Below are 24,442 nucleotides of genomic sequence, written 5' to 3'. Positions count from 1 at the left end.
TCTTCTTGTCAGAACACCACATAGGCAATACTCGTACAAAGACTCTGTCCCACCAAGGAAAGACCAGCTGAGGAGCATGGACAGAAGTTCTCATCTTCAAGAGCCAGTTTATCAAGCCGTGGGGTGTCCTCATCAACACAAAAAGATATAGAGTGCGATTGCTGCCACACTGTCATTAGGGTACTTGAGCAGTAAAGGTGTAACTGAGAAACAAGGCTTGGAACAGTACAGGAAAATCTGCATTCACCACATCTCTGAGCCAGATGAATACAAAGACAAAACATGTCTGAGTCTTCGGAGTCAAACATAGCTTCTAAAACTAATGTAGACAACATGATTCCAAAAGGGTACAAAGTGTCCCTACGGAAATAATCACACAAGGGCTTGAGGGTCTGCTATTGTATAAAAGGAGGATATGAACACTGTTACAATGTGCAACAGTTTGAAACCCTAGTCTTTAAAAATATCAGGGAAATAATCTCATTCATAACTGATCAAAACAAATAGAAAGACAAGTGACATTTCGATTCTCATGTTAGACTATTAAGCAGAAATTAACATCAGCCAGAGAATCTTCAAAGAGGCAAAATGGATATTACTACTTCTCTTAAACAGGCCTCAAACTATATTGATACCTTTTACTCCGAATTGCAGCTCATCATGTGAAGTCACATTAAGGCCTGCATAATGATCACATCTCCAATATATAGTTTGCCCATGGACTCCAATATTATCGCTCAGACAAACATGCAATGATTATGCAGATGGCACTCTGCTCTTAATTAATTTTAGGAAAAATGAAACTCAATTTCAGCGCTCTAACTGAATGCCTTTTAGAGATTAATGAAAGAATACAGGTGGCAACAAATAATGTATTCAATCCCATCCCTTATAGCTGATTAATCTAGGAATGACAGGATCGGAGGGTGCAGTCTTCCAAACTAAACAAGACCGCTAACATAACTGCTCCCTGCAAATAAGTGTAATTGGAATACATCTCAATACGGAAGACAGCCATTCAAACAGGCCTGGAAACGCATAAAGTGCCAGGGCGGGAAAGCTTTCCAACAAATACATAACATTGTCAACACTGACTTTGATATTGAAACCCAATAGGACACTTCCTTCTCAGTCATCTTTAGATCCACTTACCTGCTGAACTTAGACTGTTGCAGGGGTTCTGTTTAAACACAACTATGCATGGGAATAACAGAGCATCAGTATGTAGTGACTGAGTCACCATACCACATCAGTACCTATGAACCCCAATCCAAACTAGCTCATAGTGCCTTATCTGCCCACCTTCCCTTCCCAGAGTGACAGGTAAGATAGCACCCCAGAACACAACGCTCTAGTCCCCCTCAGGAAACCGTGGAAACAGATCGTCCCTTTTCGTTTTCTCACTCATGCATGTCCATAATAAGCAAAACAAAAATATGAGAACAGTTTACAGTGTTTATTCAAACTATCATGCTCTATTGTAAAACAACTGTGCTGCAACTAGAAAACATATGCATACCAGCAAAGCCAGTAGCATCACAAGTAAATGATATACAATGAAAAGCCATACCCTATTTAAAGACATATCTGCCTCAGCCTATCCTCACCACGGAGGCACAGTGGTGATGTATTATAGATCTCTGGGATTAGAACGGAACCCTATACCTGTATTAGGGTTAGGTAATCTGCATCTCAGGTTGCGCAAGGCTGCCACAATATTCTCAGGACCTCTCCTCAGAAAGAATTCACCTCTCCGTTTTCAAATGGCACGTCTCATGTATATGATAGGAGGTGTCTTTTTGAAAACAGCAGATGTGAATGTATGTTGTGTCCAAATTCAAGCCTCACTTCCCCTACTCCGTAAATTGCACTGGCTACCCATTCGAAAAAGGATTAAATTCAAAATTTGCTGCATGTTCTATAAAGCCCTAAACAACCTGGGGCCAAGGTATATAACTGACAAGCTGGTCAGATACACCCATTCCAGGACTCTCCACTCAGGGGCCAAAGCTCTCCTTCTCACACCTTGCATTAAGCAGGCTTGGTTGGGGAGGAAATCCTTCTCCTATTTGGCTCCATCATACTGTAACCAATTGCCCATCCACCTCCGTCCCTGCACCAACTGCCTCACCTTCAGAAAGCTGTTAAAAACGTCACTGTTCTGATCCCTCCTGTCTGGGGGTCAAAGGCTGTCACAGCGCGGAGATACCCCAGTTGGGGCGATTCATGCGCTCTACAAACAATATAAATAGGTTGCTACCATGCATAGAAGACAGGGCACAGTGTTGTTTGACCTTGTACGAGATGTTCAGACACAGTCCCAGAGAGCAGAACTATTAACAAACGCATGTGCAGTGTTTTGCTAAAATATCATGGCACAAAAATAAACATGCTGAGTGCAACGTGTGTAAAGCAAAGCAGCCTACAATTTACAGTTAGGCTAAAATAAGGGAGAACTAAATGTGCCCTAAAGGGAACTCATGATAAGACTCTCTCAAAAATACAAGCAAGACGTAAAACACAGAGCCAATCATTAGAAACTCCAATCAATTGAATTTTATCAAAGGCAGAGGCACATTCGATAGGTTTCCAATGGTGACGGACAAACCACTTTACCTATTAAATTGTCTAACATATCCATTAATTGCATGCATCAGAATAGAAGCTCAGTAATGGTAAGTTTACAAATGCGTGGAGAGGGCTGGTAGCCCTCAAAGGTTCGAGGAGAAAATTATATCTGCATGTCACAAACCTCTACTAAAAGGGAATTGCTGCTATTTTTTGCCATGTCCGGACTTCAAGGGGTCAATATGCCCTTTAAATGTATCATAAAAACATGGTTTGGATAAATGAGTCTTTAAGTAGGGCTTTACAGGTTCTCTTTAGTGAAGATTTCCTTTTTCAAACAGAACACATCTAAAAGTTTCATTATGCCATCAAGCTCTTCCATCCTATCACATAGCAAGATAATCTGGAAACGGGATGCCCATTGTGAATCATGAATACCATTACTCATGGCAATTACAACCACCTCTCTAGATTTTTTGGAATTAACAGTCTCTCAAAATTTATTTAGAGTTGTGATTAGCTGAAGCTGTAATAATCCGATCTCAATGAAAGGTTTGGAATTTCCTTTTCTTCATTGTAGCCTTAGACAACTTTCTATAAACTGATACCTCTTCATCACTTCGAGGTTTCCTAGTCAGTGCTTCACAGAGGTACCTACTGGTGAAAGAACAGCTGTCAAACCATTGTAAAAGAGTACAAGAGTCCTAACTCAGTGTTTCAGCAGAGCATTATAAATACAGCCACACAAATAGATGAAGGACTGACTATGACTGACAGACCTTCCATAAAGATAACAAAATCATGGCTTAAAAGGATTCAAGGAAAAAGAGTGCATTACCTAGGCACCACAGTAGTCTCAAACTATTATTTTATTACAACAACAAGATTAATGTATTCAGTATGTTTATGAACAATAGGCTAGGAGGCAAAAATTACAAAGTAAGCGGATTCTGAGCCCCATAGTTCGAGTCCAGAATAATACTACATTATAAAAAAATAAGACTATAAGTAGCAAACTATCCCAATGCAGGATCACAGAAATATCCCCCATCACAGCCCCTGAGAGTTAGCCAAAGGGCAACAAAGTCCAAGATCAGGTAAGAACATCACGCAAAATAATTACAATACATTTCTTTGGCTTTGCTGATGGATGACAGATCAGTTACATACGGTTACATAACTATAGTAACCCTGAATGCTCAGTGGAAGGGGAAAGAGGTTACCAGATTCTCATAAATGAGCATCAGATTGAAAAAAAAAGGCCCGGCAGTCTAAGGAGTGTACAACAATCCATTTAGATATCACCAAAAACCAACAGAGCGCGCAAACATAAGTAGAATACCAGTCATGAGCAGTGATAGATGACCAGAGAGCAGCAACACCTGCTGACTTTGCAAGAGTCTAAAAAGCCATAAGCCATGATCCTACACCAGAGTAGAGTAGTCGGGCAGAACTGCTGCACCCCAAATTCTGGAAATAGCAAACTACTGAAGTGAGCGGTAGTCAGAGGCTTTCGAAAATCAAATCACATCGAGAAAGTGGATGGAGAGGACCCGTATGCAGCCATTTTCATAGCTTCTCCCAATACTCAATGTTGGACCTGGCCTTTTCTTCAGGGTTTCCCCAGATTTTTGCCTTCATTTGCGGAATCAGTTTTTGTTGGCTTTTAGGACTCTGCTTCATTTCCCTGCTACCTAGTGGTAAAGTGTTTTTGCTCTCCCTTGAAAACATGGTAAAACCGACCTGCACTCAATTGTTGCACGTCCCTAATAACTGGTATTACCTATACCATGGGTCTGTAGATTAAAAGCTATTTGTGGGCAGCAGGACCCATTGTACCACCCTCTAAAGTAACCTTCTAAATAATGTCGCAGGTCTTTCACTGAAGACTGTAGAGCAGTTTTAATGTACCATTTCAACCTAGCAAACTAAACCTTTTGCCAAACCTAAAGATTCCTTTTTATTACTTATAAGTCACACCTCAGGTAGGCCCCTGAAGGCTCATAGGGCAGGGTATATGTTATTTAAAAAGTAGGTTGTGTGTTTAAGTTTTACATGTCCGCACCATGAAAGACTCCTAAAGTGGTTATTCACTGGTGTACAGCATATCTCTCCCATACCCTAACACGTGGTTACCTTTTTACATTTAATAAGTGCTACTTCAGATTGGGAGTAGATTGAAAAAATGTGGTTTGCACTAAAATGAATTAGTTAGACCTGGCCCTTTCGACAGGTTTATCCCCAAACATTTTGCCTCTTGCCTCATTTTTCTCACCCTGTTTTTGCTGGCTATAGGATTCTGGGCACTTTACCATTGCTGATCAGTGCTGAAGTGCATATGCTCTCTGTATAAATTGTGACAATGATTGGTTATCCATGATTGGCATTTTTGATTTACTGGAAAGTCCCTAGTAAAGTGTGCGCCAGGGCCTGTAAATCAAATGTTACTAGAAGGCTTGCAACGCTGGTTGAGCCACCCACGTGAGTAACCCTAAAAAGGTGTCTCAAACCTACCACTTTAGTGTCTGTGTGCGCAGTTGTAAACTGCCATGCTGGCCTGAAAACTGTACCCACTTGCCAGACCCAAACCTTCACTTTCCTACTTATAAGGCACCCCTATGGTAGGCCCAAGGTACCCCCATGGACAGGGTGCAGTGTATGTGAAAGGTAGCACATGTACTGGTGTGTGTGACATGTCCTGATAATAAAATATTGTGTATTTCACTTTTCACTATTGAAAGGCTGTCTGTCCCATAGGCTTATCGTAAGGGCAACGCTGTAACATTTTTACATGTGTAGCTTTCCATAGGGACAAGAAAGAAAAGGATAATGTTACTTACCCAGTAAGCATCTGTTCTTGGCATGTAGAGCTGTAAATTCACATGCTGTGCATAGCTCGCCATCTAGTGTTGGGTCTAGATGTTTGCACTTTTCTGTTCTTCGAAGAAGTCTTTCCAGTCACGAGGTAGTGGACTCCGCCTTTCGGTGATAGTGCGCATGGGCATCGACTCCATTGTTAGATTGTTTGCCGTAGAGGGTGAGAATGGAGTAGTAGTAAAGAATAGAGATATACGTGCGTATGTATGTAAATTAAATAGTGAACTACAGCAGATACAGGTATCCTGGGAGGTGAGTGAGCGCATGTGAATCTACAGCTCTACATGCCAAGAACAGGTGCTTACTGTGTCAGTAACATTATCCGTTCGAGGCAGGTCAGCTGTAGATCACATGGTGTGCATAGACTATATAGCAGTATCCTCCCAAAGCGGTGGCTAACCGGTAGCTGTTGGAGTTGTCTAAAACAGTATCTTAAGTACTGCTTGACCCACACTGGCTTGTTGTCTCGCTAACACATCTACACAATAGTATTTAGTGAATGTGTGTGGCGTAGACCATGTTGCAGCTTTGCAAATGTCAACTATGGGAATGTTTCCCAAAAAAGCCTTGGTGGCCCCTAGCTTGCGAGCTGAATGTGCCCTAGGGAGTACAGTTAGATTTCTCTTTGCTTTCGCATAGCAGGTCTGAATGCACCTAACATTCCACCTTGCAATACCCCATTTGGAAATAGGATTGACCTTGTGTGGTGGGTCAAAAGCAACACAGTTCTTTAGTTTTCCAAAAAGATTTTGTCCTTTCAATGTAGTACAAGAGTGCTCTTCTAACATCTAAGGTGGGTAAAGCTCGTTCTGCCACTGAATCAGGTTGAGAGAAGAATACAGGTAATTTTACCTACTGATTTATGTGAAATGCAGATACTACCTTAGGTAAAAAGTTAGGTTTGGTACGAAGAACCACTTTATCTCTGTGTAGTTGGAAAATGGTTCTTGTATGGTTAATGCCTGTAATTCACTCACTCTCCTTAATGAAGCGATTGCAATGAAGAAAGCAGTTTTCCAGGAGAGGAACTGTGGTTCGCATTTGTGCATAGGCTAAAAAGTTGGGCCCATTAATCTTGTGAGAACTATGTTAAGATTCCACACTGGAGCAGGTGGAAGTTTAGGTGGTATGACTCTTTTTAGTCCTTCCATGAAAGCTTTGATCACTGGTACTCTAAACAACGACAAATGGTGTCTATTGCGTAGGTATGCAGCTATTGCTGCTAGCTGTAGACTGATGGAGGTGTAAGCAAACGCCGACTGTTGCAACTGTAACAGATAGCAGATGATATTTTGTATGGAAGCATCAAGAGGGTTGATATAATTGTTACCACAATAAACAACAAAACGCTTTCACTTAGCTGTGTAGCAGGCCCTTGTAGTAGGTCTTCTAGCCTCCCTAATGATAATCATACATTCTGGTTAAAGGTTCAAGTAACCAAACTCCAAGATTTCAGGAGCCACATCGCGAGGTTCAGCTGTTTTGGTTCTGGGGGTCTGATTTCTCCATGGCTCTGTGCGAGGAGACTGGAGGTTAGATGCAGCTTTTAATGCAGAACCAGAGATAGCTCCAACAGGGTTGTGAACCAAGGTTGACGTGCCCGTGTGGGAGCTACTAGGATTAGTGTGAGAGGGGTCTGCCTGAGCTTGTGAACCACTAATGGAATGAGTGGGAGAGGCGGAAAAGCGTAGGCAAATATCCCTGATCAGTTCATCCATAGTGCATTGCCCTTGGATTGCGGGTGTGGGTACCTGGAGGCGAAGCTGCGGCATTTTGTGTTTTGGTATGTGGCCAACAGGTCTATGTGAGGGACTCCCCAACTTTGAAAGTATGTGAGGAGAACCTGAGGATGGAGTTACCATTCATGTATTTGCTGCCTCTGCCTGCTGAGAAGATCTGCAATCTGGTTGTTCACTCCTGGGAGGTGTTCCACTAGGAGATAAAGTGTGTGGTGAATGGCCCACCTCCAGATGTCTTGGGCTAAGTGGGACAGTTGGAGAGAGTGTCCCCCCCATTGTTTTTGTATGCAATACATAGCCGTCATGTTGTCTTTACGAACCAAGTCAGCTTTGTCCTCTAGGTGAGACTGAAACGCCTCGAGGGCTAGAAAGATTACAAGCAGTTCTAGATGATTGATGTGGAGCAACTTCTGCTGTTGACTCCACAGGCCTTGCACTGTGTGATGTTGTAGATAAGCTCCCCAGCCAGTGAGGGACGCGTCAGCTGTCAGTACTGACTGTGGAACCGGGTCTATGAACGGCCGTCCTTTTGACAAATGGTGTGTTCCACCACTGCAGAGAGAAAGGAGTATGGCTGCTTACCAACTCTAGATCGGTCAATAGACCCTGTGACGGGTTCCACTGACTTGCTAAGCATTCTTGAAGTGGCTGCATGTGCAGCCTGGCATAGGGCACGATCATGATGCAAGATGCCATCATTCCCAGCAGTTGCATATAAACCTGAGCTGGATTCCAATGACTGGGTTGAAACTAGAGAACTAAAGCCTGGATATTTCGAATTCTGGATGCACTGGGGAAGGCCAGAGCTTTTTGAGTATCTAGCGTGGCTCCTAGGTAGTCCTGAGTATTGGCTGGTTGGAGATGTGATTTTGTCACATTGATTGTGAACTCAAGTTGATGTAGTAACTGAATCGTTCTGAAAGTGTGCTGCAGACATTGCTGGTACGTGCCGGCTTTGATGAGCCAGTCGTCCAAGTATGGGAAGACATGGATGCTTTGTCTTCTTAGGCAAGCAGCTACTACCGCCAGACACTTTGTGAAGACTCTGGGGGCCGTGATGACTCCGAATGGGAGTACCTTGAACTGGCGGTGTTGACCCGCTACCACAAACCTGAGGAATTTGCGGTGAGCGGGGTGGATTGGAATATGAAAATAGGCGTCTTTTAAATCTAGAGTAGACAGAAAGTCACCTTTCTGTTGAAGTGTTACCATGTGGAAATGAGCTGACTGAATGTAAAGATTGAATTCTCTGAGATCTAATATTAGTCAGAAAACCATCTTTTTTGGGTATTAAGAAGTAAAAGAAGTAGATGCCAGACTCGTGATATTGGGGTGGCAAGGGCTCATAGCCTCTTTTAGATGTAGAGACTGAACCTCTTGTTTGAGGAGGTGTAGGTGATCTGGTGAAAGTTTGTGTGACTTTGGTGGAATGTTTGGAGGAGCAGTGACCAGAACGGATCATTTGTAGTAACCACTTGTCTGTTATTGACTGCCAGATTGGTAGGAAATCTGAAAGTCTCCCCGACAGGTTTTAAGTGGTTGAGGAGGCAAGTCACTGCTTTGTATTGGTGGGGGAGGCACGTGTGTTTGAACCCCTGCCCCTGTTACCTCTGTAACCCCCTCTGAAGTAACCCCTAGATGTAGAGGGTTGGTTATTGCTCTTTTAGCTGGAGGTGGTCTCTGAGGAGGTATTTTTAGAACCTCAGCGGTAAAAAGAGCGCCAAAAAGAACCACGGCTTTGTGTTGACTGAAGGGCTTCCATGGATTTGGCCACTTCAGTGTCTTTCTTTATTTACTCTAGTGAAGAATCTACCACTGGGCCAAATAGATGTTCCTTATGAAAAGGTGTATTAAATATGGAGGTTTGTACCTCGGGTTTGAACCCAGATATGCGAAGCCAGGCATGCCTACTTAAGAGGACACTGGTGTTTATAGCTCTAGCAGGAGTGTCTGCAGCATCTAGGGAACATCTTATTGCGTTGTTAGAAATAAGTTGTCCCTTAAGCACCAGATCTTGTGTTTTAGATCTGTGTTCCTGGGCCAAATATTAGATCAATTGCTCCATCTCGTCAGAGTGCGCAGAGTCGTATCGTGCTAGCAATGCCTGAGTGTTGGAGACACGCCAAAAGGTCCCTGCCTGAGAGGCCATCATTTTCCTCGAAACATCAATAAGTTTGGATTCCTTATCTAGGGGTGTAGCATCTCCTGTTTGGGAGTTGGCTCTTTTCCTTGCATTGGAAACAACCAGGGAGTCTAGTGGTATAACTGTCCTCATATATATATACTGGGTCCGATGGTGCTGGCTTGTACTTCTGGTCTACTCTAGGGGGTAAGAATACGAGCTCTGACCGGTCAATTAAAGAGGTTATCCACAAGCCTGGTCATCCCTTTGAGCATGGGTAGTGTGTGCGATGACTTCTGCGTGGTACTGAGGGTTTCAAAAAGGAAATCCTCTTCTGAGGATTCTTTATGTAGCTGCACCCCATGGTAGTTGGCAGCTCTACCCAGTAATTCAATGTAGCCTACACTGTCATCTGGTGGAGAGGGCTTGTTAGGGTACAAGTCAGGATCACTGACTGTGGGCAAATTGGTGTGGTAATCGTTCCATGGGTCTTGTAGTGTCCGATTATCATCCCCATTGTCAACCCGATCATCCTGTATGTGGTGTTGTTTGCTCAGGTAAAATTGGCTGAAACTGAGGGGAAGGAGGTGATGGAAGTGGAAGAGGGGAAGGGTTAGTTCCAACAATTCTTTTCTTCAAAGGAATGTGATATTCCTCTTCTGTATCAGTCCTTTTTAAAGTCACTTTAGTGGTGATCTGTCCAGTCTGTGGATGAATATACAACACTTTCTGTTTCGGATCCGGTTTGTCGATCGGAGCGTCGAAACTGTGCTTTTTCTGTGTTTTCGGCACTTCTGGCTGTTTTGACACCGAAACTTTCGGTGCCAGAGTCGTAAGCATTGGTGTCTTCGGATGCAAAGTGTGTTTCAGGGCAGAATGGTGGGGGTCAGTGCCAGACTTATGTTCTGACCCCCAAGGTCTCGGCTCGAAGCTCGATTTGGAGGGAGTCTTTTCGGACCCGGAAGGCTTTTTAGTAGGCTTTGGTGCCAAACCAGAAGGCGGGGCGTCAGAAGTGTGGGCTCGGTGCCGACCGGAGCCCGAGGGCGCAGGCTGGACTGGAGCCTTCTTTTTATGTGGAGTTGTGTCTTGGGACAAGGGGGGAGCTGTACTCCCGATACGCTGTCAGAGCTCTGAGATGGCGACCAGCTACTGCTCCTCCTCGGTTCCCATGGCCTCCCCGGCTTCTTCGTCCGTTTGGTGCCCGAAGATGTCCAGAATGGACCTTATGTGCTGGCTCTGCATGTCGCAACGTCATGCCAGACGGCAACAAAGTGTTTTCTTGGAGCGGAAAGCCTGGCACGCATCGCAGTCTTGTTCTCTGTGTTCGGGGGGCAAACACAGATTACACACTTCGTGTGAGTCGGTGCGCGGGTATTTCGCGTGACGCCGAGGGCAGAATGGAGTTCATTCCATTGACTGTGGGTCTTCCCGATGCGGGTAGGCCAGACGGCCTTCCACGAGCTTTCCGATCTAAAGATTAGATTTAGTAAGTAAATACGATACGCGATAGAAAGGGAGACGCGATCCCAAACAATTCCGTCGAGGGTGAGTATCAAGCGTACAGAGGGAAACCGAAGGAACGTGTCGAACCGGAACGCAGCGATAGATGTCCAAACCCAATGGTGGAGAAAAACAATCTGACAATGGAGTCGATGCCCATGCGCACGTTCACCGAAAGGAGGAGTCACCTACCCCGTGACTGTAAAGACTTCTTCGAAGAAATACAAAGTTCAAACATCCGGACCCAACACTAGATGGCGAGCTATGCAAAGCATGTGATCTGCTGCTCACATGCCTCGAACATGGAGTTTAGGCTCTCTGAACTCAGAGGATATTAACGCAACTTTTGGTAAAGGTGGATTTAAATTCTGTGTTTGAAAATTTCACTTTTAGAAAGTGGGCATTTTCGTACTTTACCATTCTGTATGCCTCCGGCTGTTTGTGTATTCAGCTTCTGGTGTTTGAGTGACAAAAGCTGGGATATGAGTTTACTCTAGACAGTCACTGGTGGGGTTGAGGTGTGCCCTGCCTTGCCTGGGTGACTCATCCCTGGGTTGAATAGACCTGGTCTGCGTTTAGAGTGGTGTGAGGAGTTTCGCTTGCACCTGAATAGGCTGTGTCTCCATTTTCAAAATGCGATCGCTGCCCCCTATGGTCAGTCTGCAATAGGGAGGACAGGACTGGTTTGGACTAGGTTCAGAGACCCTTGCCACAAAGAGCACAATGACAAAATGGGGTATAAGTACTACACCTAAAACCCCAGGATTTTAAATTACTTCAAGGAACAAGAGGACCCAGCGAAGAAGGAAAGCAAAAGGACTGTGAGGAGCACTACCTTTTCTGAGTGACGGGTGGGTTGGTCTTTTTTACCAAGGTGGTATCTTGCTTATTAAGGACTCTTCAAGGGCATGTGTGTGCTGGCCTCCTGTTCTGGGATACTCGGGTTCAAAGTATCCACTGTGTTTTCGCTTACAACAAAAAAAGAATAACCAGGGGCTGTGTTGCTGGAAAGCTTACCAGTGTCTTAGCTCTGAAAGGCCCTGCCGTAGTGAAGAATTGCCAGGTGTTGTGGCCTAGCTGGGAGAGCTTCTTCTGTCGCGCTCCTTGAGCCCCAAGGGAGTGCTGACCTTGGTTCAGAGATTTGGGCTGAGGCCCCCACCCCAATGTGTGCAGATCAGAGGTCTGGACAGTTCGGCACACCTTCAGCGAGGTTGATCGTCCGCGAAACGCCGCTAGAGAATCTGCAATGTTGCCCTGAAGCTAAGAAAGGACACAGCGTCATCAGAGGCCGCCTGGACAGCCGGCCCACCTTGCGGAGTTCCTGGAGCAAGGCAGAGTGTGACACTCACCGGCCAAGGACCGCCAAGAGGAGCCCCGCCCTTACCGCACTAGGACGACACGCACATCTGAGCAAGTTCGTTAAGGGTGACATATGGGTAGAGGGCCAGACTACCTACCGCAAATAGCATTGCACCGGAGAGGTGCCGATAACCCAGCGATACGCCGGGGTGGCTCCTTCTTTATTTTGGGGGTACTGGTTTTCCTGAGGGGCATTCCAGTGAGAGTCCTCGATGAAGGACCCCCGGGTTTGCGGATGAGGTGCCTGGTGACCACCAAAGTTACCAGGGTAACCACAGTGAGTGCGCAGGAGCTCTCGTGCCCTGCAGTTGGCCCAGAATTTCCACATGGCCTGTAAAAGCAGTGCAGGAGCACTGTGGCTTTGCATTCAGGGGGCACATTGATAATTTGTGTGATTGCCTCCTCCTAACCCGTGCTGATTCATGAGACTTATTAAATTCACCCACAGTTTGATGCCCAAAGGTTATGATAAATGTCAGTCTAATCTTTGTGAAGACCAGATAAAGTGTCATTTGTAGGAACTGCATAACACACACAGTTATGATGTCTTTCATGATATTCCTAGGACATGTGCAATTTATAAGTATTTGCTTTATTGCACTTAATATATTGTTATGACAATTTCTTAGTTGGCAAAATGATTTATGATCCATGTGGCTAAATGACAAGCACCTAGTGCTGCAGTGATTTATGCGATTGTGGTCTAATGTGTTTTATATAGAATAGAAGTGATATTTTTATATACCACTGTGTGGAGTCTCTTTTTGAGGTGTGGCTTGTGTGTCACTGGTGTGTCTGTGAGTTGTGCAAACACTTTACACATTGCCTCTGGGATAAGCCAGACTGCTCTGCCAAACTACCAAGGGGGTGAGCAGGGGTTATCTTGGGTGTGTAACTCCCATACACTGACTAGCGTGGTGGGTTCTGCCTGGCTTAGGTGCATACCCTAGCAACCAGAAACCCGATTTCTAACAGAATTATAGTTCTGTAGAATTATAGTTCTACAGTTTGCTGTGCTGTTACCTGGAAGGAGGATTCGCTGCTGCAGAAGGGAGGACCCAGTCAACACCTCGCGGAACCCGCTTCGCGGGTCCCGCATCGCCAAGGTCGCCAAGCCGAGTGTTGTTACCTGCAGGGTGTGTGCGCGAGTGACAGGGCTGCGAGCGCTGGGAACCGGGACTCACTCTCCCAGGAGCCCCGGCGATCCCGAGGCCAAGTCACCTGGCCCGCTCTCCCTGACCGCCCCGCCCTGCAAATCAGCTGAAAAGGAGCCCGCCCAAGCGGGAAACCGGGAAGTTCTACAGTTTGCTGTGCTGTTACCTGGAAGGAGGATTCGCTGCTGCAGAAGGGAGGACCCAGTCAACACCTCGCGGAACCCGCTTCGCGGGTCCCGCATCGCCAAGGTCGCCAAGCCGAGTGTTGTTACCTGCAGGGTGTGTGCGCGAGTGACAGGGCTGCGAGCGCTGGGAACCGGGACTCACTCTCCCAGGAGCCCCGGCGATCCCGAGGCCAAGTCACCTGGCCCGCTCTCCCTGACCGCCCCTCCCCTCATGTTCCTCCTAACCAACGCCTACAAGAAGTGACGTGCCTCGCTGCGCGGGAGCGCGCGGGAGTGCCCGGGGCTAAGCCCGGGCAAAGGGCGGGCCCTCTGTGGCCCTCAGAGGCACGAGAAGGCGAGGCGAGGCCACCCCCCTAAGGTTCGCCGTCTGGGATTAGTAAGGTACAGAACTCTATTAACCCTCATTACCCCCAGGTCTTCTGCCATCTGCCTGTGGATCCTGACACATACCTTGGTCAATTGGCTCGGTCGTTTGTAAGAGGTAGGCATTATGGTAAGGAAAAAGCCCGCATCTGCTGCGACGGAGCCCCTCAACACAATGCTCTCATATGTGGTTCAAAAAGTCAATAAGATCAACAATGAGAGGAGGCAATCGCTAGGCTTGAGCCAATCGCCAGTTCTTCCGTTAGAAAGCCCGCCCGCAAGGGCATCTGCTCCAGAGTTACTGACCACACCGACAGATCTTCCCCAGTCGAATAGCCTAGTTCATATCCCACAAGACTTGCCCAGCGATGCAGAAGATCCTCATGTTTTGGTTAACTCGTCGGCCAATAACGGCAATACCTCAGAGCATAATCACCAGTCATTTTCCATCGAGGAAGTACCGTCACCGGGGCAGCCCGTTCCACGGCCAGTGAGAACCTGTAGAAAATCTCACTCAAAGAGAGGGGGGAAACAACAAGGCAGGAGAAAGGCAGCTACACCACCCCCAAGACGTGAAGGGCAACAAATTGACTTTGATGCCGATGCAGAATCCAGACGTATTGTTGATGATGAACTCTTTAATCGGATCCAAGATATGATTGATATAAAAATTAGGACAATCATCAAGCCCTTGATTGGTAAACTGGATAAATTAACTTCGGAGGTTAAGAAGGCGGGGGGTGCACAAAGTAATCTGGTGGTAGAGGTGGCCAATCTATCTGCTCTTGTCACAAAATTGGCATCGGGAGCCGTAGAGGCTCTACCAAATGAGAGTGTCCCACAGCCTACACTGCCAGAGGGGCCCTTAGCAGTAGCTTCAACTCTATTAACGGCTCCCAGTCAGGACCTAGCAGGCGGAGCCGCGCCGACATCATCATCAGGGGACATAATTGGGACAATACATGAGGATATATCAGCCCAATTTATTTTGGAAGCCTCCCCAGTTGTGCTAGTACTAGCAAATGTCCCAGTCTTAGCACAAAACAAAATAGAATCGAAACAGGACTTGAAGGATAAAGCTCTTCATTGGCTTACTACAAACATGACCATGGCCCCCCAAGGGATGGATAGTTTAGCAAGGGATATTGTTATGACCAGGAGGGTACCTTGGATTGGGTCCAATCCCAAAAAATTTAAGGGGGACTGTGTGATTATAAACTTTGCCAACACAGAGGTCCTCCCAAAAATTTTGAATAACATCTTCCCACCCCAAAGGCGAAGCGGCTCTATAGTCCCGCTCACCCTAAAATTCTTCTATAGTGAGGCTCAGCTCCCTACCTTTTCTAACCCTACTAGAGTTAGGAGAGCGAATAACGCCCCAAACTGGGAAGGCGGTTTTAGACAGATTCCCCAACGAGCGCCCTGGGCCTATATTTAACTTTGAGCACGGAAGATCTAACCACGCGCATGAGTCAAATTTGTGGCCTCCCATGCCACCAGACCCTGCCGTTAATGGTTGGGGCCCGGGTTGGATGGGCCAAGATCCCATTGGGCGAATCAATAGGTTCGTACCATGGGCGAGAAACGATTACTTTCCGATACGCCCAAATACCCCTTTACCTATGTGGAACATCGCAGCTATGGGTCAAGGTCAGGCAGCTACCCCTTTTGATTGGGGGGGCGGATTGGGGAATAGGTATGCTCCCTTAGCGGATCTAAACAACTGCGATTGACTTAAACCTTGCAATGTCCGAGCAAGTGAGTCCATAACTAGACCCGAAATAAACCTTAGCCAGTGTTACACCAATGACGGTCTCCGCCTGCTTACATTTTATGAAACACTTGAGAGTTATGTCCCGTTGGACAACCCTGGGCTATCATACCAGGGGGAGGGTTGCATAGCGTCAACCCTGAACATCGTTCCAACACAGAACGCACCCGAGGTAGCTCAGAACAAGGCGGTCAGATCCTTAAGCTTAGCTGAGGGGTGTTTGTTGGGGGAAAAAGAGCTGAGGTTACCTACCAACGCCTGTAAAATTATAACATGGAACATAGCTGGCTCATCTGCAAAACGACAGGACAAAGCATGTGTGAGCTTTATTTCTAAGCAACATATAATTGCCCTGCAAGAAACGTGGGACATATCGGCTAATTTCTGGTGGGATGGATTCACCTGCTTCTCTATCCCCGCAATCCCTAGCCGCATGGGCAGAGCTAAAGGAGGTTTGGCCATTATGTTTTCTCTAGATCTGAAGGGCACCTATAGGCAGATAAATACAGATTCCGTAAACATCCTAATGGTTGAAAGGACGACTAGTAACAATTGCAGGACGATATATATTAATTTTTACAACTCTAGGAACAGCGAACACAGTGGGAGTAATGTCGCTAACCTAGATAATATCTTAAATAAAGTGTCTCAGAATATCTATTTAGTTTATGAGTTTATCCTATTAGGAGATTTTAATATTCATCTATGTAATCTGGGTTGTATGGGAAGAGGTGACAATGTAACTGAGGGGGGCGAGGAGGCCCCTCGGGGCCCCCACTTTGAACACTCTACAGAGGGGCTTGAGTTAGAAGAATTATTAGCAAACCATGACCTTTATGAACCCGATAGGGGCGTTAGGGCGCCAACCTACATTGGCAGTCACCATGGCTCAGTGATAGACTACATCTTTGTTTCACAAGGTATTTTAAACCGGTCTATTGTACAGTCATAATACCCTACAGTGACCACAACCCTGTACTACTTGAAGTGGCCTGGGGTGGCCAGATGGGAGCACCGCCAAAAGCACTTAAACCAGCACACCCCCTGAAACCCTGCGACCAAGACAGACGACTGAAATGGGCCAAAGTGATCCTGGATAATTTCTATGAAATAAATTTTCCAAAAATAAAGGACAAAGTGGCCATCTGTCAAAAATCGGGGGCGCAAGGTAAAGAAATTATAGAGGCTTTTGAGGAAATTTGTGGCCAGGTGGCTAAGGATCTTTTAGTCAAGCCAAAAAAAGGATTTTCTGGAACAAAACGTTGGTTTGATTCTGCTTGTTCAAAAGCGCACAGAGCATTGTTGACAGCGTTAAAAACCTCTCCCAGGGCTGGGGAGGATATTGTTAGATTAAGGAAACGCTATAAGGTTGCCATTAAGAACCGCAAAGAATCCCTTAAACGCGAAGCATGGGAAAATCTCCTCTCAGCTGCAGTACTGAAGGACAGTAAAAGATTCTGGGAGATCATTAGACAACCGTTATTTTCTGAAGACAATAATGCTCTTATGGACTGTGTGATCACCGACGACAAATGGCTAAACCACTTCAAAAATGTATACGAGGGTGGGTCCAAAGGATCTGCAGATGTTTCAGTACCTGCTATAGTGGCAGACCCGTTGGTCTTCAACCCCGAAGAAGTAGAAAAAGCCCTGATGGCTACAACAAGACATAAAGCTCCCGGCCCTGACGGTGTTCCCGCTGATTTTTTCATGTACTCTCCCAAATTGTGGTCGGCGGTATTGTCGAAAGTGTTTAACGCAGCCAACAACCATGTACCCAGTTCTTGGGCCACATCCACCATAGTCCCTATCTATAAAAATAAAGGCCAGCGAGATGATCCCGCCTCCTATAGGCCCATATCTCTTTTGGACTCAATGGTAAAAATATTAGGCAGAGTTCTTCTAGCCAGACTTAATGACAACGTTGAGAGCCGTGGAGGGTTGTCTGAACTACAATATGGATTCAGAGAAAAAAAGGGGACGATCGAACAATGTATAAACTTACATCTATTAATTTCTAAATATACAGTGGCAAAGGAGGGCTCCATGTTCCTTGCATTTATGGACCTCTCCTCTGCCTTTGATCTGGTGAATAGGTCGAAATTGTGGCAGTTATTGTTGGAGATGGGCATTGATGAGTCTTTGGTTGTGTTTATGGCTAAACTGCACCAGGAGCTTTTTGCAGCTGTCCGAGTCACAAATGATGGCAGACGTACCCCCCTGTTTAAATCCCTTAAGGGGGTGCGGCAAGGCTGTATTCTAGCCCCTGTATTATTCACCATCTACATCAACAGGCTGGGCAGTCACCTGCAGGGACAGGCAGCCGACGTTCCGCATGCAGGAGATGTCAAAATTCCAGCGCTCCTGTATGCGGACGATGCAGTGCTGATAGCCCGCACTGGGGTAGGCCTACAGCATCTCCTGGACGCTTTTGGTAGCTTCATGGAGACGCTGGACCTTAAGGTCAATGCCTCTAAATCACACACGATGGTCATGGGGCGTGAATGCAACAAAAAAAGACACAAAACATTTTTTTGCAGGGGAGTCCCTGTCACAAACGTGTCCACATTTCCATATTTGGGGGTAATATTTGACCAGAAAGGAACTTGGGGCCCTCAGATAAGAGCAAAAAGATTGGCGGTAATAAGATCCTCCTCAGCGGTTTTGGGCTTTGCTGGGAAGCTAGGGGCTAGGCCCATGCAAGCCCTTCTGAAAATCTACAAGAGCAAACCAGTGGCCATAGCGGCCTATGGTTCCCAACTGTGGGGTTACGTAAACCTGGATCCAATTCAGAGAGCAGAAAATAGATTCATTAGATCCTTGCTCTCAGTCCCGCAATCCACCCCAACGTATTCCATCCATAAGGAGGTGGGTCTGCCCTATCTGTCTGATACCCTGAGCCTTGCTCCGCTAACTTTGTGGCTGAAATTGTGGACAAATGATGACCTACCTCTGAACCACAAGATTTTGCACGATGTCTTATCCTTGGATAAATACACCAGTATCCCTTGGTTGGCATATGTAGCTAAAACCCTTGCAGATCTGGGTCGCCCAGATCTTTTTTCATCTCCGGAAAATATTAGGAGACAGGACATAGTAACCATCAAAGAGTTATTTAGGGATAGGCAGGAAGCACGGAGGGAGGATCTCGAAGTGTTGAAACCCGCAGTAAGGGCACATAACCTCCTGGTTTGTACACCCTCACTCGCCCCCTACTTGAACTTTGTCACATTCCCATATCACAGGTTTTTATTATCAAAGTTCCGATTTAATTTGATACATTTTTATCTAGGTTCATTTAAGACCTGGCAGAAGCCTGAGCAGGCCCCACCGTGCTGCTGCGACAATTTTTCGGTGCAGGATACTCTGCACTTTGTTATGTTTTGTAGTATATACCATGAGCAGAGAAAGAAATATTTGTTGCCTATTTTGAAAAAAGCTGGTTTTGTCCAAGTAAGACCAGCCCTGCTCTTTCTACAACTACTACCTAACATACATGTTACTTTTTGTATGGCAAACTTTCTGGTAGCCGCAATGCGGGCGAAACCTGTTAGCCATAGCTTACTTTAAAACTTCTCTTGTTGTTTGAGCATGTTTACGTGATAGATTTGTATAGAAATATTTTATCCATGTCTAAAAAAATTGTTTTTTTTTTTTTTCTGTGTTTATTAGGTTTTTTTGTGTGGGAAATGTAAATAGATGTATAGTAGGCATTGCATTGCAAAGTAATTATTTGTTCTTTGTATGACTTGTAATAAGTCGAATAAAGATATTCTGACTGACTGACTGAATTATAATTTAAAATCCTCTTTAAAAGTATAATCAGATTTCAAGTTACATATCTGAAAATGCCACTTTAAGAATGTTGCCATTTTTTTGCCCAACCCTACTGTGACCTTCTGCGAGTTTTCTGGCTCACATGACTGTGAATGGCTCTGTCTGATGATAATACACAACCACCAACAGCAGTGAGCCAACGGAAGCTTAGGTGTGAGGGAAGAGGATCTTCTTGACAGGATGGCAGGGAGTAGCTGTATTCTGCCCAGTAGTGCGTCCATACAAAGGGCAATGCCTGCAGGAACCTGACACCAGGCCTGCCCATGCCTTTGTCACCCTAGACAGATTGGAGCCAAACCTAGTGGAGGGTAAGAACTAACCAGAGCATCTTTTTTGGGGGTAGGTCAGGGAATTCCTCCACACAAGCTGGCACCAGGTATAATAAAAATGGGATCTTCAGAACCTATCATCAGAACACTCCTGTACATATGGAAAATTCAGAATAAGAACAGCCCTTGTGTCTTAGGAAGAGGGGCCGCCCTGTGGACAGAAGTAATGTACCGGCTTGCCTTGAACACAGGCTTCCCAGATTGACTTCAAGGGTCAAGTAGGCCACCCTCCTGTGAGAGCTAGAGAGATAAAACAAGCTTCCCTTTAGCTGTTCAAATGACCAGCAGTACGTGGACCTGCTTGAGCCCTGCTGCAGGTCTTTGATGGAGTGAGTTCTGATCACCAAGAGGTGCCCTCCAGGTCCTAGACACTTGGCTGGCATCGGATAGAACTCCTCCTGAAGAAACAATGAAGTTAGAGGTTTTTAGGTCTTTGCAACCACAAAGCGACCTCTTTTTGCCGAGGATCGACCATTGGCGAGGACTACCAACGCAAAACCTGCACTTGAAGCAGACAGCAACCACCTGTGACGATCAACCAACACGAGGCTGCAGTAACAACCAGCTCTTTTCACTACATCAACGACTTTCAGAAAAGTTCAACCTGCTCCCCGCGCCAACAGCCTCCTCCTTGCGGCACCTGAAAAAGCTAACGGCTCCCTTCGCACCAGACTTGAGAAGGTAACACTTCAGTGGGACTAACTTAGTCCATGTAACCAACCCATGCTGCATCCTACACTCCCCCCCCACCAACTAGCGTGACCAGAAATCCACAAGTGGCACTTGGAGCTTCCAATCCCTAAATTTACCAAAACCTTTTAAAAATTATATCTCACGTTCTACTGATGAGATCTGGGTCATTCTGGTATTGCTTCATTTATTAAAATGTACTCTGTTTTTCTAAATTGTTTTGGGATTTTTCCTATGTTGTGTTGTCACTTTATTACTGTTTCTGTGCTGTATAAATACTTTACACATTGCCTCCAAGTTAAGCCTGATTTTGTGCCAAACTACCAGAGGGTTAAACACAGGTTTATTTTGTGACTTTTGTGGTTCACTAGGACAAAGATTTTGTTTATTATTAGAGTAAGCTTCCACTCTTCTCATCTAATAACCCAATTTCTTACACTCACCAAGTTTCTGTTGCTGATGTTCAAAACTCTGCAGACTACATCAAGGATGTCCTGCACTGGGACACTGACGGGTGCCGAAAAGTCGGAGCTGAAAGGAGAACAAAGAATGTTGAAAGTGATAAGAGACACAGGAAGAGCCAGAATGTTAAAAGAAAACCCTGGCATAAAATCAGGTAAAACAATACCCACAAGCAGGATTCGAAAAATTCAAGGTACAAGAAGGAACTAAGAAGTAGCAATAACACCAAAGTAGCGTCTAGGATTAGATGAAAGAAGGCAATAGCACACTGTGCAACATCCCTGAAGCAATTCAGCACCAAGATTATATACACTCCTAAGTCATTACTGGAAGCAGAAAAGTCTACTTGCACAGGACAGGGCATGTTAATAACGCAACATTGTCAGGTTATTCTGGAAGATGTGGGTGTGTTACCTACGGAAAGGAATTTTTCTAAGGAGGACAGAACTTGTAACGTAGGCAGTGAAAAGTCCAACAGAGAGTGCAAAACAGCTGCTCAACTTAAGTTCACAATTGGTTACTGGGAAAGGAAGTGCAAGCATTCCTTAAGATGAGAGAGAGAGTTACCACAGCAGAAAGTAAACACGTTTACTGTCTGGGGAGGGACAGGTAAGTGAGAATGGGACAGTTACCTGAGCAGGAGGCATATGCACTTGCTGATGGCTGTGAATCTATTTTTCAGATGCAGGAGTGCATTTGAATTTAAACTGTCAGTTTTTGGAAGTTCGAGCTCAAGGCCTGGACCTTCATAAAGGACTGGATCTGAAAGAAAAGTAAACTGACTCAAAGAGAAAAATGTAACCACCTAATTTGATCAAAGGCTACAGACACATAGATAACATCAATATCATGTAATTTTTATTTAGATTGAGCAAGAAATCTATTTAGTCTATTCTCCACTGGCAAAGTGTCAAATAGGGACTGAAATATTAATGGGGTTTGACAATTTGATTATCTTCATTTTCCATCTCAACACAGTTAGTCCCCACCAACTCATTTATTAAAGAAAGGAAGGAAATTTGCATGGATGGAAAAAAATGAATGTAGATCCTGGAATGGAATCCTGCCAATGGTAGATACAATAACAAAGGAGTTGCACGCAGTACTGATTCATTCAAGACAAAAAAGTTACTTACCTGCAGTAACTAACTTTCTGGCGGAAACTATACCTGCAGATTCCTCACCTGTAGAATAATCCCCTGGCATCAGACAGGATATGGAAACTTCAGTGCTCTCACATAGTCAGTAGGTGGGAGCTCTAGTTTCTAATCCACACCGAAACTCTACTCTGGTGATGTCAATAAAGCCATTTAGTGCACACTCTTGGACAAACAACTTCAGTTTCCAGCCATTTTTCCAAACTTTGAGCCGAGTGGACAGAATGACATTGTTAGAGTAGTACAGAACCAGAGCATATCTTGGGATATTAACTTTCCCTATAACTATACTTCAAACGGAGAGGCGGATAGGTTGGTGAGGAATCTGCAGGTAGACATCAACCAGAAGGCAAATGCTACTTATCAGTATGCATCTGTTCTTGGCATGTAGAGCTGCAGATCTATACACTGTGCATAGATCGCCATCTGGTGTTGGGCCCGGATGTTTGCAGTTGTTTTTCCTCTTGGAAAGTCTTTGGAAGTCACGAGGTATGTGACTCCTCCTTTGGATCGTATTGCGCATGGGCTTCGGCTCCATCCTCAGATTGTTTATCTCCAGCAGGGAAATGATGGAGCGTAGTAATAAGCAGTGAAGATGCCCATGTGTGCTGTATCTAAATAGGATGAACTGGAACAGATAAAGGTAGCCGGGGAGGCGGGTGGGCGTGTGTAGATCTGCAGCTCTACATGCCAAGAACAGATGCATACTGGTAAGTAGCATTTGCCGTTCGAGGCATATGAGCTGCAGATTACACACTGTGCATAGGTTATATAGCAGTACTCGCTCCTAGCGGCAACCACCAGTATCTGTTGCAGTGGTTTGAAACAATGTTTTGAGTACAGCCTGGCCCACACTAGCTTGTTGCTTAGTTTGCACATCTACACAATAGTGTTTAGTGAAAGTGTGCGGTGTAGACCATGTAGCTGCTCTGCAGATGTCATCTAAGGGAATGTTTCCTAAACATGCCATGGAAGCCCCTATCTTACGTGTAGAGGGCTTTAGGAGGAACAGATAGCGTTAGTTTTGCTTTGTGGTAGCAAATCTGTATGCATTTAACAATCCACCTAGCTATTCCAGATTTGGAGATGGGGTTGCCTTTGTGTGGTGGTGAGAAAGATACGAACAGTTGTTTGGTCTTACGAAAGGGTTGTGTTCTCTCGATGTAGTAGAGTAAGGCTCGTTTAACATCTAGTGTGTGGAGTGCTCTTTCTGCAATGGTCTGTGGCTGCAAGAAGAATACGGGCAGTTCCACAGATTGGTTTAGATGAAAGGGAGAAATGACTTTAGGGAGGAATTTTGGATTAGTGCGGATAACAACTTTGTTATGATGCATTTGCAGAAAAGGTTCTTGAATGGTGAGTGCTTGTATCTCACTGACCCTTCTGAGGGAAGTAATGGCTACCAGAAAAGCAGTTTTCCATGTTAGGAATTGAAGTTCACATTTGTGTAGAGGTTCAAAGGGAGGCCCCATTAGTCGATGTTTTGGTTCCACACAGGTGAGGGTAGCACTCTGGGGGAATTATTCTTTTGAGGCCTTTCATGAAAGCTTTTATGGCAGGTACTCTGAAGAGTGATAGATGTTGTCTGTTTTGTAGATAGGCCGCTATGGCCGCAAAGGTGCAGTCTAATAGACGTGTAGACTAGGTTGCATATTTGTAGGTGTAGTAAATAGCCTATGATGTGTTGAATGGACACATCTAGGGATTGAAGATATTGTTGTGACAATAGACCACAAAACGTTTCCACTTGGCTGCGTAGCAAGCTCTAGTGGTAGGGCGTCTAGCTTCTCTAATGACGTTCATACAGTCAGGGGGAAGATTTAGATAACCGAATTCTAGGATTTCAGGAGCCAGATCGCAAGGTTGAGCTGAGCTGGGTCCGGATGCCTGATCTCTCCATGGTTCTGGGTTAAGAGGCGTGGAGAGAGGTGTAACTTTTGGTGCGGTACTACAGATAGTTCCAGCAGTGTGGTGTACCACGGTTTTCAGGCCCAAGTTGGAGCTACCAGGATGAGAGTGAGGGAGTGGTGTTGTAGTTTGCACACCACTAATGGAATGAGTGGGAGAGGCGGAAAGGCGTACGCAAATCTGCCCGACCAGTTCATCCATATCGCATTGCCTTTGGACGATGGCTGCATTTGGCGTTTGTGGGTGGCGAAGAGGTCTATCTGTGGATGTCCCCACATTTGAAAGTACGGGTGAAGAACTTGTGGATGGAATTCCCACTCGTGGATCTGTTGTGTTTGTCTACTGAGCAGATTGGCCATAGTGTTTTGGACTCCTGGGACATGTTGGGCTAGGAGAAAGATTTTTGGGGGGTATGGCCCAT

At 45.4% G+C, this 24,442-nt stretch overlaps 1 protein-coding gene across 1 annotated transcript in view; it reads right to left on the bottom strand.

Moving 5' to 3' along the window:
* PELP1 (proline, glutamate and leucine rich protein 1) overlaps nucleotides 1-24,442 on the bottom strand; it is a 400,761-nt gene that overhangs the window by 299,621 nt on the left and 76,698 nt on the right. Inside the window, exons 8-9 of the mRNA XM_085639349.1 lie at nucleotides 21,589-21,718; nucleotides 20,938-21,025 (exon numbers count right to left, since the gene is read on the bottom strand). Coding sequence (XP_085495475.1) covers nucleotides 20,938-21,025; nucleotides 21,589-21,718 — 218 coding nt within the window. The remainder of the gene's footprint in view (nucleotides 1-20,937; nucleotides 21,026-21,588; nucleotides 21,719-24,442) is intronic.

Source organism: Triturus cristatus, chromosome 12 (assembly GCF_964204655.1).
Source record: "Triturus cristatus chromosome 12, aTriCri1.1, whole genome shotgun sequence".
NCBI lineage: Eukaryota > Metazoa > Chordata > Amphibia > Caudata > Salamandridae > Triturus > Triturus cristatus.
This window is presented reverse-complemented; position numbering and strand designations above follow the sequence as displayed.